Source organism: Chiloscyllium plagiosum, chromosome 10 (assembly GCF_004010195.1).
Source record: "Chiloscyllium plagiosum isolate BGI_BamShark_2017 chromosome 10, ASM401019v2, whole genome shotgun sequence".
NCBI classification, from domain to species: domain Eukaryota; kingdom Metazoa; phylum Chordata; class Chondrichthyes; order Orectolobiformes; family Hemiscylliidae; genus Chiloscyllium; species Chiloscyllium plagiosum.
Genome location: NC_057719.1, coordinates 12,035,957 through 12,049,418, shown reverse-complemented (window position 1 = coordinate 12,049,418; position 13,462 = coordinate 12,035,957). Strand labels below are relative to the sequence as shown.

The 13,462-nt window shown below is 40.3% G+C and overlaps 1 protein-coding gene across 2 annotated transcripts in view; it reads left to right on the top strand.

Annotated features, from left to right (window-relative positions):
- The window catches only part of ak7b (adenylate kinase 7b), an 81,127-nt gene extending 69,678 nt beyond the window's left edge, over positions 1–11,449 (top strand). For both annotated transcript variants that reach the window (XM_043697056.1, XM_043697055.1), the window contains 5 exons: positions 1,550–1,618; positions 2,270–2,467; positions 6,878–7,098; positions 9,629–9,787; positions 11,266–11,449. In XM_043697056.1, coding sequence (XP_043552991.1) covers positions 1,550–1,618; positions 2,270–2,467; positions 6,878–7,098; positions 9,629–9,787; positions 11,266–11,304 — 686 coding nt within the window. In that variant the 3' untranslated portion in view covers positions 11,305–11,449. The remainder of the gene's footprint in view (positions 1–1,549; positions 1,619–2,269; positions 2,468–6,877; positions 7,099–9,628; positions 9,788–11,265) is intronic.
- The last annotated feature ends 2,013 nt before the right edge of the window (positions 11,450–13,462 follow it).

Sequence of the window (13,462 nt, the reverse complement as noted above, 5' to 3'; positions counted from 1 at the left end):
GAGAAAGATTTAAAAAGGATATGAGGGGCAACCTTTTTACACAGACAGTGCTTTGTATGTCGAATGAACTGCCAGAAGAAGTGATGGATGCAGGTACAGTTACAATATTTAAAAACAATTGGATAAAGTATACAAATAAGAAAGCTTTGGACAGCTATGGGTCAAATGCAGGCAAGTGGAATTAGTTTGATTTGGGAACATGGTTGGCATGGACAACCAAGGGTCCACGCTATATGACTCAATGACTGTATTACTCGAAGATTGTTCTGAGAACACTGCAGAGCTCCCACAAAGCAGTTCAGCAGTGCACTCAGGAGAAAGTGAGGTCTGCAGATGCTGGAGATCAGCGTCAAAAGGTCTGGTCCTGGAAAAACATCCAAGGAGCAGGAGAATCGACATTTCGAGCATAAACTCTTTAAAGACGCAGTTTCCACTCTCAAGTGGTTGAGGATGCCCTCCAGCACATCTCATCCACTTCCCACATCTCCGCCCTCGAACCCCATATACCCCTCCCAACCGCAACAAGGACTGAACTACCTCCCCCCACCCCGCTCCTCACCTTTCACTCCACCAACCTCTGTCTGCATCGCATCATCCTCCGCCACTTCCACCACCTACAACCGGACCCCACCATACCCCATCCACTTTCCGTAAAGACTTCGTGACTTGTCAGGTCCAACCCACTCCCCTCACCAGCACCAACCCACCTTTCCCTGCCACCGCAGGAATTGTAAAACCTGCACTCGGACCTCCCCCTGCCTCACCTCCATCAAAGGCGCCAAAGGAGTCTTCCACATCCATCAGAGTTTTACCTGCATTTCCACACATGTCATTTACTGTATCTGTTGCTCCTGATGCAGTCTTCTCTACATTGGAGAGGCAGGACGCCTACTTCAACAGAAAGCTTCAGAGAACATCTCCAGGACCAAATAACCCCACACTTCAACTCCCCCTCCCACTCCACCAAGGACTTGCAGGTCCTGGGCCTCCTCCATCGCCACTCCCTAACCACCCGACGCCTGGAGGAAGAACGCCTCATCTTCTGCCTCAGGACCCTCCAACCACATGGTATCAAAATGGATTCCACCAGTTTCCTCACTTCCCCTACTCCCACCTTATCCGAGATCCAACCTTCCAACTCAGCACCACCCTCATGTCCTTCCAGTCCATCTTCCTTCCCACCTATCCACTGCACCATCCTCTCCAACCTATCATCATTAACCCCCTCTCCCATATATCTATCACACTCTCAGCTACCTTCCCCCAGCCCCACCCTTCCCATTTATCTCTTCACTCCCTCTCTCCACCACCCCTCACCTCACAGCCTCATTCCTGATGAAGTGCTTTTGCCCGAAACATCGATTCCCCTGCTCCTTGGATCTTCCCTCTCTCTTACTTTTACTTTGTCATATGGATGATTTGGGGTGGTTAAAAAGAAACCCAGAGGTGTGTAATAGTATTTCGGTGTCTCTGCAGCACAGACATTACTAAGCCTTTTAGCATTCGCCAGTGTCTAAATTAATCCTTATGTGTCTTGTCTTATTGACAGTTGAAGAAGATGAGGAAGAAGAAACCACCTTGAATAAATCACCTCAATATGACAAAGTAATTACTCCAGGTTAGCAATAATTCATTGCATTTAGGATTTTGTAAAGCTATGTCAATAATATCTGTCATATTTTATTCTTTGTTACTGCCAACCTTTAAGTACCAACAGAAACTATAATCTTCAGTTATAGACGCTTATCTGTTGCTGATCAAATTAATAAAGTTAAGGGAGCAAAGGTCATTTAGACTATCAAGCTTACCCTCTCCATCTGTATAATCTATCCCATAGTGCATTTCATTACATCATCTTAACTCCTAAATGGACATTTGATGACCCTCAAAGGTAACCGGTGAAAACGCCACAGTATTTATACATCATTGAAAGTTGAATCTGTCATGACTCACTCCTCATCCTTGTGGAATTCACTTACACTGAAGACCTCAATCCCTTCTTCTCTGACTTCTCTGCAAGCCTCAATTACTCAATTTTATCATACGTGGAAATTCTGAAACCCAGTTAAACGCTAATAGCTTTACCTTCTCTCTCCTCCTGACGTCTTAAATTTCAACAAGGCTACCTCTGACTATTTCTTTGTCCTCATTATTATCCATACCGCCTTCAAACTGTCTTGGTAACTTATTTTAAAAATTCCCATTCTTCTGACCTTTCGCATATCATTTCTATGGCAATAATTCAAGTTTCTATAATTTTTCTCCACAGAATACATCTTTTCTTTGGAAGCTTCCAATGAGTTCCTGAAGAATCGTGCTTTAAACCTGCCAGAGAGCCTTGTGGTTGGAACCCACTATACACAAGACAAGTTCATGCGCCATCTTGCCCAGTATAGGGAACAAAATACAGAAGACGAAACACTCCTTAATTATTTTGATGAGATTGAGATTCATCCTGTGCACATTGGTAAGCTTGATAGATGTCAATTAAGTTACTAACATAAAGTATATGATTAGGAGCAGGCCATGCAATGTACATTCAGACAAAGTTGGCATTACATTTTTTAAAAATTGCGACTTTAAGTAAGGCATTGATTCCCATAGGAACAAATCTTAAAACTGGAATTAGTTTCTGTAGGATCTTCATTAGAAAAATAACGAACATGTTATATGTGAACCTTCTAAGTTGAAATTCTATACTTTAAATCGTTAAATTCTGCCATTGATAAATCAAATAACTGTTAAAATAAAATACATTTCAAAATGTTTTTAAAAAGGAGCATTCGACTTACAGTGCCTCCTGTAGTGTGCTCTCTGAAAGTGGAAGTGGAGGAGATTGCTGCCAGGCAATCTACTCATCAGGCTGTGGGCCACCTACTGGAGCCAACACTTGTTCCTGGCCATATCTGCTGCCTGGTGTGTGTTGTATGGTGTCTTTCAGGAGTCTGTGGCTCCCTTTTCTTGCTGGTTGTTGCTGCCACTTCTGAGATTTGCTCAGGCTAGTACTTGTTTGGCCCTTTTGGATGGTCAGCTGTGTGTTTGGCAATGAGCTTGAACTGAAAACAACCAATAGATTCTATTCATCCAACTTAATGTTGCAGAGAGTATTTTGAGCTGTATTAAACTGGGGTGTGGGACTGGTTTATTCAGAAAACTGCATTTTCCAATCCTTTACAGTCTGACGTTACTAAGGACATTGCAAATATTGAGTGTGGAATTGACATTGTTAAATCTATTTACTGATACATTTTGAATAGCCTTGTCTTCTTTGAATTAGAGTGGTGCTGGAAAAGCACAGCAGTTCAGGCAGCATCCGAGGAACAGGAAAATCAATGTTTCTGGCAAAAACCCTTCATCTATTCCTGATGAAGGGCTTTTGCCCGAAACGTTGATTTTCCTGCTCCTCGGATGCTGCCTGAACTGCTGTGCTTTTTCAGCACCACTGATCCAGAATCTGGTTTCCAGCATCTGCAGTCATTGTTTTTACCTTGTCTTCTTTGAAGCATGATACTGCCTAAATTCAGGGAGTAAATGCCCAGAAATTTGCCCTATATCATTTCCTTTTTTTTAACTTAACCTTTGCTGAAAGTTAGCATTATTAAACATTGGGGAAAAACAAATGAATATGGTGAGCATTGAATGAAGATAGCCTGTCTTCCTTTTCATTTAAATGCCACCTCTGGTGGAGCAATCATAAGACAAAGATGCAGACAAATGTTTAAAATGTATTGCCTTGTATTCTTTTTACCTACAGTTTATGGTACCAATGTGTTGAATAAACCAAATCATGATATCATTTACAGGAAATATTAGAATATTTTCTCTTCAGTTGTGGTTGATATTAATCATTCTCCATGTAGCCACCAAGTAAAATGTCTTAGCTTGGAATGATGTGGTTAGAGATAAAAAAAAGACTGCAGATGCTGAATTCCAAGGTAGACAAACAGGAGGCTGGAAGAACAGAGCAAGCCAGACAGCTGGACAAGTGAAGGTGTAGATTTCAACATTTATAAGCCCTCTTGAGGACTTCAGGATGTGGTCCCAGATAAAATATGCTGTTTGTTTTACTCGAACTTACCCATTTTCTAGACTCTAAGTCTTCTATAGCAAACTTTAATGATCTCTACATTTCCGCATACACAAACAAGCCCTGCAAAGTATTAAAGGGAGATAACAAACATTGATGTTTTTCCCATACAAAACACTCACTTCTACACTCATAGATTTTGTCCTTCCACTTATGCTCTTCCCCCTGCCCTTTTTTTCTATCTATTTCAAGCTTCTCCTGCTACCAGCCATCAAGACTTTCTTGCCAACCAACTTGCAGCTCTGTGTCACACCTGGGACCCATGGTTTGCTGCCTTGTGACTGTAGCTATTTGACATTTTGCATGATTTAACTTCCCATCTTTTTTAGTACTAGTCCAGGAGTGGATGTTAACTGTTCAAAACGTTGTTGTATTTTTAAAATGATTAAGAGAAAATGAGGACTGCAGATGCTGGCGATCAGAGTCGAGAGTGTGGTGCTGGAAAAGCACAGCAGATCAGCATCCAAGGAGTAGGAGTAACTGTTTCTGGAGATTTTAGATTTGTGGTAGGTAGGTTTTGGATTTGAGCCTATTCCTAATGAAGGGCTTATGCCTGAAACATCGATTCTCCTACTCCTCAGATGCTGCCTGACATGCTGTGCTTTGCCAGCATCACATTCTCAACTTTTAGCACAGGAGGGTCTCACTTAGAATTACTCATTTTAAATTCAAGGATATATTTTATATTTTCTAATCAACCTGTTCAGTGATGTTATTACGCATCTGGAAGAGGTGGGACTTGAACTCAGACCTCTTGCTCAGATGCAGGGACTCTACTGATGTGCCACAAGCACCCAAAAAGAAACCCTTATTTACGGAAAGTCCATCACACAAAGATCAGCCACTCCCCTTCAGCGGATTAAACTCTAGTCTCCTCCATGATAGTGGGGATAATAACCAGTATACTAACAAGGAATTTCCAAGCTCACAGTTGACAGGAAAATAGGAACTGCTATGGACCATTGAGCCTGTTATACCATCCAATTAGATCATGATATGTGCTATGAATAACCAGGCTATTAATTGAACAAGTCAAATTGCAGTGGGGGAGTTATTTTAAAGAGGTAGATAAGCATATCAACAATCTGGACGGCACGGTGGCTCAGTGGTTAGCACTGCTGCCTCACAGCACCAGGGTCCCAGGTTCGATTCCAGCCTTGGGTGACTGTCTGTATGGAGTTTGCACATTCTCCCCATGTCTGGGTGCTCTGGTTTCTTCCCACAGTCCAAAGATGTGTAGGTCAGGTGAATTGGCCATGCTAAATTGTCCATAGTGTTAGGTGCATTAGTCAGAGAGAAATGGGTCTGGGTAGGTTACTCTTCGGAGGGTCAGTGTGGACTGATTGGGCCGAATGGCCTGTTTCCACACTGTAGGGAATCTAAATCTAAAAATAATGTTCTTCATAAGTAGTGAAATCACATGTCCTGATGTTGTGAAGAACACTATATGAATGCATTTTTTAAACTCCGTCACTCGAGAGGACTTTCTTTGATTTTCCTTCTCTCCCTCCCAAAGGAGAAGTATCTCAGCTGTCTTCAGTCCTGTCTGTAAAGATACAATGTGTATGGAAAATCTTGGATGCTTTTGCATTTATTTCTTAAATATATTTGCCCATTTTAATATATGTTTTACTTTTAGCTCTGATAGAATTATAACTAGTGATTTCCATGACAAAGGATGTATCTAATTAGAGTGTGATCTCTGTTTAAAATAAACCAGTGAGTATCAAAAATCTGAAATAAGACACTTAAATGCTAGAAATATACAGAAGGTTCGTCAGTGTCACAAAGAAAAAGAAATGTAGATTAATAGCCTGAGTTTTATGGTCAGTAGTGGTGTCTATTGATAGGACTGACAAAATATAGGTAAAATATGAATAAGTGATAAAGTTTATGAATACAGATGTGATACCAACAACCAAATGTTTAAAGGCATGTAATTAAGAACATGTGTTATGAAGGTGTAAGGGGTAGTGTACCTTTAAGAGAGTTGAAGGACTTAGCAAGCACACAGAGTGCTGGAGAATTTACAATGTAACATTTGGTTCAGCAGCTAGGAGTTGCTCTGAGACAAAACAAATTCAAATTTGGCCAATCAGTTTAAATTATGCCCCAAGATACTAAACTCCAATCAAGTTTGAATTTGATATTTTGACAATATTAAAACAATGAAACGATCCAATGCTTTGGCGTATAAGACCGGGAAAAATTGAACAGTTGGGGCAGGACTTCTAAAAGACCAACCAATGTAGGCTGCTGGCAAGAACTCTCTGACAGGTACCTGGAGAAGGAGTTTGCACAGGAACAAAGATCGACACCGACCTGGAGAGTAAATTTACAGAGGAAGAAACCAAGAAAAGATTCGACAGCTGGCTGGTTATGGAATTAGAATTTTTCAGTAAATCTTAATCGGGGGTTTTATTGGACCAGTATTGTAGAAGGAAAGGTAAAAGATAGGTTTAGATAAATGAGTTGTAAATAGTTGTTTGTTAGTTAAAATTGTTAACTTTTATTTTAAATAGTAACCTTTGGGATAGTTCTTTACCTCTCGAATTTTCACAAATTATAGCACGGGGTGAATCTTTTATGTGTGTTGGGTTTAAATTAGCAGAGGAGTTAACCCTGTATTGTAACACATGAAATAAAGGAAAGACATGTAATGCAGAAGTCATTTTAGCCAGCTATATGCATTTGAAATGCAATTTCCAACACAGAAATTTTCAACTGTGTTGAGGATTACAGTGAATGTACAAGAAAACTTGAAGTGCAGCCTATAACTGTTCCTTTCAGATGTTTCTCAAGACAATGATGCTGAAAACACTCCAGTCATTGATGATATTATTAAAATCGTGGGATCTGCTAAGAACTATGGGCCAACGCCTGAGGAGCTGAAAGAACTACAACGCAGACAGGCAGATGAGCGCCTGGCCAGAGAGGCTGCTGAAGTTGCAGAGCGAGAACGAAGGGAAGCAGAGGAAGCTGCAGAAAAAATGGCACGCTGGGAGGAATGGGTAAGTGGGGGAAATGTATTCACAAACGGAACATACTGCAAGTTCAGATAAGACCCAATATCCGCAGTAGCCCGTGATACTCAGAAAAAATATAACTGGGCATCAAAATATGCCATTTGATCACTGTCAGAAGCTATCTTTCTACGTTTTGCTTTTCTCCAACTATGAAGGTAAATTGATCAGCTACAGTGCCATCTCTTTAATAAAGAACAAACGATGTCAGCAGATCCATAACTGCTGATATTTATGTTACAATGGGTAAAGTTTCTCTCTATGCCTTTATGTCCTACTAACAGCTACCAGGCTGAAATTCATGAGGACTATCCTGTGTAGAATTCTCCCTGCCTTCAGGTTTTTGTTATCCACTTGATATTTAAATAAACAAATCTTTTGGTTCTGACAATCAAAACAGTTAATAACATCATTCATAATTATTAACCTCCAAATTACATCTACTAGTCCAGTTCCATAATTTGACATTTACTTACACAATTTACTTTGATTGATTTCTCATATACTTTTCACTCTGTAATAAGTAACATGAAAGAAAACACCATAGAGGCCAGTATCCCATCACCAAGTCACCCTTTATTTACACTATGAAAGTCCTTGACACTGATCCAGCTTCCTTAGGTGCCAGCTCTCAGAATGATAGAACCTCTGACACTCCTGTCTAGAGCTGTCAGCCAGGACTCCCAGATTGGACCAGATTAACAGCCCCAGTTAGGGAGCTCATATTCTATGACCTCCACTTGACTGACCTCATTCTAATCATTGCATAACATATTCGTATTAATGTCTTGCATTACTATCCCCAACAGACTAGAATTGGTATCTAAAGCTAATATGTCTCACATCTCTAATGTAAGTATTTTCTCATTTTCAAATAAAATCTTTTCAGTGCTGCTTTTAAAACAGTATATTAACAAACTGCTCCCTTGAAAGGTATCTGCCAAGAATGTTACACTCCGTACTTTTTAGAAATGCTGACGCCATGTAAGTTCAGCAGTTGTGTTCTTATTCCAGTTTACCAGCATTTGACATATTTCCTTTTATTTTTACAAGTTTTGTTGTGCCTAATGAGCAAATATAGCTATCATGTAATTCAATTCATTTTTTACATTCACAAATCATGATCAAACATAATGACTACATCCTTCATATTTGAATGAAAACTGAACTTAGTGATCTCAGAAGCTTCAGAGTCAAAATCTGATTCTTCAGTATTTCTTCCTTATTATTTTGCACTTCTCAGGTTCTGCGCGGGTCTTTGGCTTATGGCCTATTTATGAGTTTGTGCAATATACAGTGAGATATGACCTGATCAGAGTAGTCATTACTTCAAGTGCCACTCTACCTTGGCTTACTCTGGAAGGCTAATAGGATGCTGCTGGCAAGCCAGAAGAATGGTCTGCCTATAACACAAATGAGTCAGTTGCACTTGCAGTATGGCACATCCACACACATAGGTATTATAGAACCCCTACAGTGCGGAAGTAGGCCATTTGGCCCATTGAAGAGCATCCCACCCAAACCTCCTCTCATCCCTGTAACCCTGCATTTCCCATGGCTAATTCACCAACCTGCACATTTTTGGATGCTACAAATAACCTTACACTCCATTCTGTTCTTTACAGACATGTAAATAAACTGTGTCTAATAGGTAACAACATTCTCTGGTAAGTTTCTCAGGGCAATGTCTTGACCAGAGTCAACCTAAGTAAGTTAAATATTAAACAAACTTGGCAGTTAACTGTTAGTCATCATCTATTTGGTGCATTGCCCATTGCAATATCTCTACCAAGCCATCTGCAACTAATCAGCACTGTCCTCATACAGTCTAGATGGTTTATTCCCCTTACACTGATATCTCTGGTATTCTTATGAATTAGCTCAATGAGCACAAGAGTAAAAGCTTTGACAAAGTAGGTGCAATTCCAACACTTAAAAAACATCTGGATGGATATACGAAAAAGAAGGATTTAGAGAGATATGGGCCAAATGCTGCCAAATGGGACAAGGCCAGTTGGGATGTCTGGTCAGTGTGGATGAGTTGGACCGGAGGATCTGTTTCTATGCTGTATGTCTCTATGTATTTTTTTTCAACAGCACAAAGTTGTGTATGTGTGTTTATAATTAAGAACATTAGAAATGGAGCAGGAACGGACCTTTGGCCTTTTGAGGGATTTCTTCTGTTTACTTTGACTGTGGCTGATCTTTTATACCCACTTTGCCTTTCTGCTCCATCCACATTTCCTTTCTTTATTCTTTTAAGATAAGGCATGTTGGTATGAACGCCCACATTTGTTGCCTATTCCTAATTTCCTGTAAATTGAGTGGCTTGCTAACCCATTTCAGAAAGCCAGGCAACAATATTGCTGTGGTTCTGCAGTCAGTTTTAGGCTAGACTGGTTAAAGACAGAAGGTTTCCTTCCCTAAAGGGCATTAGTGAATCAGATGGATTAAATGGGTTAGATCCATGACCTCTTTGTGTATGTTGAAAAGTTAATATATTTGAATTTTTATACAGAGCAAGCGCCTGGAGGAGGTAAAGAGACAAGAACAGGAATTTCTTGAAGCCCATTCAGTCCCATTACGAAATTATTTAATGCAGAATGTCATGCCAACACTAACCAAGGGACTGATTGAGTGCTGCAAAATCAGGCCCAGTGATCCAGTTGACTTCTTGGTAAGTGAAACAAAATAGTGATTCCCGTGCCACGACCCCCTTAAACTTGTTCATTACTCTCCTCTATTAGAACACAAACCAACAGTGACTCATCCATGCAGAGTATTGAGCTGTGAGGACTTTGCACTTATGGTAAACAATACTGCGCATGGCCATGATCAGTGTGGGGGTGAAATGACCAGTTTTCTAACAATTCAATATCTTACATAACTGTTAAAAATCACACAATACCAAATTAAAGTTTAACAGGTTTATTTGGAAGTACAAGCTTTTGGAGCACTGCTCCTTTGTCAGGTAGCTATGTTCATAGGACACAGAATTTATAGCAAAACATTACTGGTGCAATATATTGAACAAACCTAAATTCCTGTTAAGTCTTTCATCTTTTAAATTAGGTTGCAGGTTTTGATTCATTAATACGTAAATCTCAGAACTTCTTTCAAATCAAATTCCTGAGATAATTTAAGGTTTTCTAAAAAAAGTGACATCTCAGCTCAGGCAGTGCATTAAAGGTGTGAGGTTAGAGTCTGTATATATTCCAATCTTGAGTAAGACTGGTTCTGTTTCCAAAGTAGGAATTTATAAAATGCCATACGGATTGACTACCTACAGATTGTGTACTTTCTGAACAAAATAGAATGTATCTGCAAATACAATTCTGTAAATGCAAATTCACTCCATAGACTTATGTTTGTGCATATGTGGAGAGAGAGAGGGAGAGAGAGAGAGAGAGAGAGCAAGAGAGCCTGTGTGTGTGAGAGGGAGAAAGTTACATAACTGTGACTAATTAAATAGCTATGAGAGAAGATAGGTAGACAAGCAGGATGCTAGAAGAACACAGAAAGCCAGGCAGCATCAGGAGGTGGAGAGTTTCACTGTTTCGGCTGTAACCTTTCTTCAGGATTCACATCTGATGGAGGTAGAGAACTTCTTCAAAATAAGCATCCTTTGACGAGGCTTCGCAGTGGTACAAACTTAATTAGAGATCAAAAGCTGCAGATGCTGGAATCCAAGATAGACAAGCAGGAGGTTGGAAGAACACAGCAAGCCAGGCAGCATTACGAGGAGGAGAAGTCAATGTTTCAGGTGTAACCCTTCTTCAGAAGATAGAGCTATGAAGCAAATAAATCACATCAGATTTAGTACCCAACATCTTTATTCCCATGCTTCAGGGAATATTAACATTTTAGCCTCTTCTGCTGAAGAAATATGCATGGCATCACAGGAGTCAGTAGTACTCTGTTGATTTCTCTCAGAAAAGAAATGTAGGCACCTGGAATTCTAGTCAAACAATTATCATTGATTATCTAATATTTTTCAGAACTAATACTCTGATAATCATACGATTAGAAAGAGGTTACCATTGTCCTAATTAAGTTGTGTCTCCCTTATACACCTGCATATTCTAACTCTGTTATCCTAATCCAGAATTGACAAATCATAATAATATATTAAAATGTTTTTTTTTAATTTTTAAGGCTGAATACCTGTTCAAGCATAATCCACAAGTTGAATGAAGAGAAAGTGGAAGACTTTGAATTGTTTCTCCAAATTATATAGATGAGAAACCAGTTTTGATATATTTGATAGACTTTATCTTTTTAAATTGTGTTTTAGCAAAATTAGTTGTAGTGGAAATGTAATTTGTGCCATTAAAGGAAATCCTGCTTATATGAATTAAGTGACTCCTATTAGTTTGTAATCTTATAGTACAATACATTTTGTATTGCTCCAACTTGAGAACAGCATGGTAGACTGGTTAGCAAGGTTAAGTCACATGGAATTCAGAGAGCTAACCAATTTGATACAAAATTGGCTTAAAGGTCGGAGACAGAGGTTGGTGGTAGAGGGATTTTTTTTTTAACTGGAGGCCTGTGAACAGTGGTGTGCCGAAAGAATCGTTGCCAATTCCATTGATTTTCACCATTTCTTTAAATGATTTGGATGTGAATATCGGAGGTGTTCAGTAAGTTTGCAGATGACACCAAAATTGGTTGTGTAGTGGTCAGCAAAGAAGGCTATCTCAGAGTGCAACAGGACCTTGACCAGATGAACCAATGGGACAAGGAGTAGCAGATGCAGTTTCATTTAGGTAAATGTGAGGTGCTGCATTTTGGAAAGGCAAATCAGGGAAGCACTTATACACTTAATGATAAGGCCGTAGGGAGTGTTGCTGAACAAAGAGACTGAGAAATACAGATGCATAGTTCCTTGAAAGTGGAGTTGCAAATAGACAGGGTGGTGAAGAAGGCACTTGGCATATTGCATTCATTGGTCAGTGCATTGAGTATAGGAGTTGGGATGATATGTTATGGCTGTACAGGACATTTGTGAAGCCACTTTTAAAATTAAATTCTGGTTTCCCTGGTATGGAAGAGATGTTGTTCAGAGAGGTTTTACAAGGTTGTTGCTGGTATTGGAGGGTTTGAGCTATATTGAGGGGCTGAATACATTGGGCTTTTTTCCCTGGAGACTCAGAGGCTGAGGGATGACCATATAGAAGTTTATAAAATCATGAGGGGCATGAATAACGTGAACAGTCAAGGTCTTTTCCCCAGAATAGGGGAGTTAAAAACTAGAGGGCACAGGTTTAAGGTGAGAGGGGAAAGTTTAAAAGACCTTGAAGGGCAAATTTTTCACATGGAAGTTGGATCATGTATGGAATGAGCTGCCAAAGGAGGTGGGTACAATTACAATTTTAAAAGGCATCTGGATGGGTACATGAATAGGAAGGATTTGGAGGAAAATGGACCAAATACTAGCAAATGGGATTAGATCAGTTTAAGATATCTGGTCAGCATGGGTACGTTGAACCAAACAGACTGTTTCCATCTGTATAGGTCCATGATTCTAAATACAAATATACAAATTAGGAGTAGGCATAGGCCACTTGGCCAAGTGAACCTGCTCTGTCATTTAACAAGATAATGGTTAATTTGATTACACAACATTTGTATTGATTCCCAGAAATCTTTCACACCATAGAATATCTTGAATCTATTTACTTCTACCTTGAAAATATAAACATCCCTACCACTGCGTTTTGAGAAGAGTTCCAATGACTCACAAACCACCCAAAGAAAAAGTACTCTCTTTAACATTGTCTTAATTCTAAGCAGTGATTCCAAATTATAAATTTTCCCACAACAGGAAGCACTTTCCATATCTCTCATCGAGACTCTTCAAGATGTATATATCTCACTCGTCACCTCTTACTTTTTTGAACCTTAGTACTCCCGCCAGACGTAGTCGACGATGCCCTCCACCGCATCTCTTCCACTTCCCGCTCCTCCGCCCTTGAGGCTCGCCCCTCCAACCGCCACGAGGACAGAACCCCACTGGTCCTCACCTACCACCCCACCAACCTCCATGTACAGCGTATCATCCGCCGACATTTCCGCCACCTTCAAACGGACCCCACCACCAGGGATATATTTCCCTCCCCTCCCTTATCAGCGTTCCGAAAAGACCACTCCCTCCGTGACTCCCTCGTCAGGTCCACACCCCCCACCAACCCAACCTCCACTCCCGGCACCTTCCCCTGCAACCGCAAGAAATGCAAAACCTGCGCCCACACCCCCCCCCTCACTTCCCTCCAAGGCCCAAAAGGATCCTTCCATATCGATCACAAGTTCACCTGCACCTCTACACACATCATTTACTGCATCCGCTGCA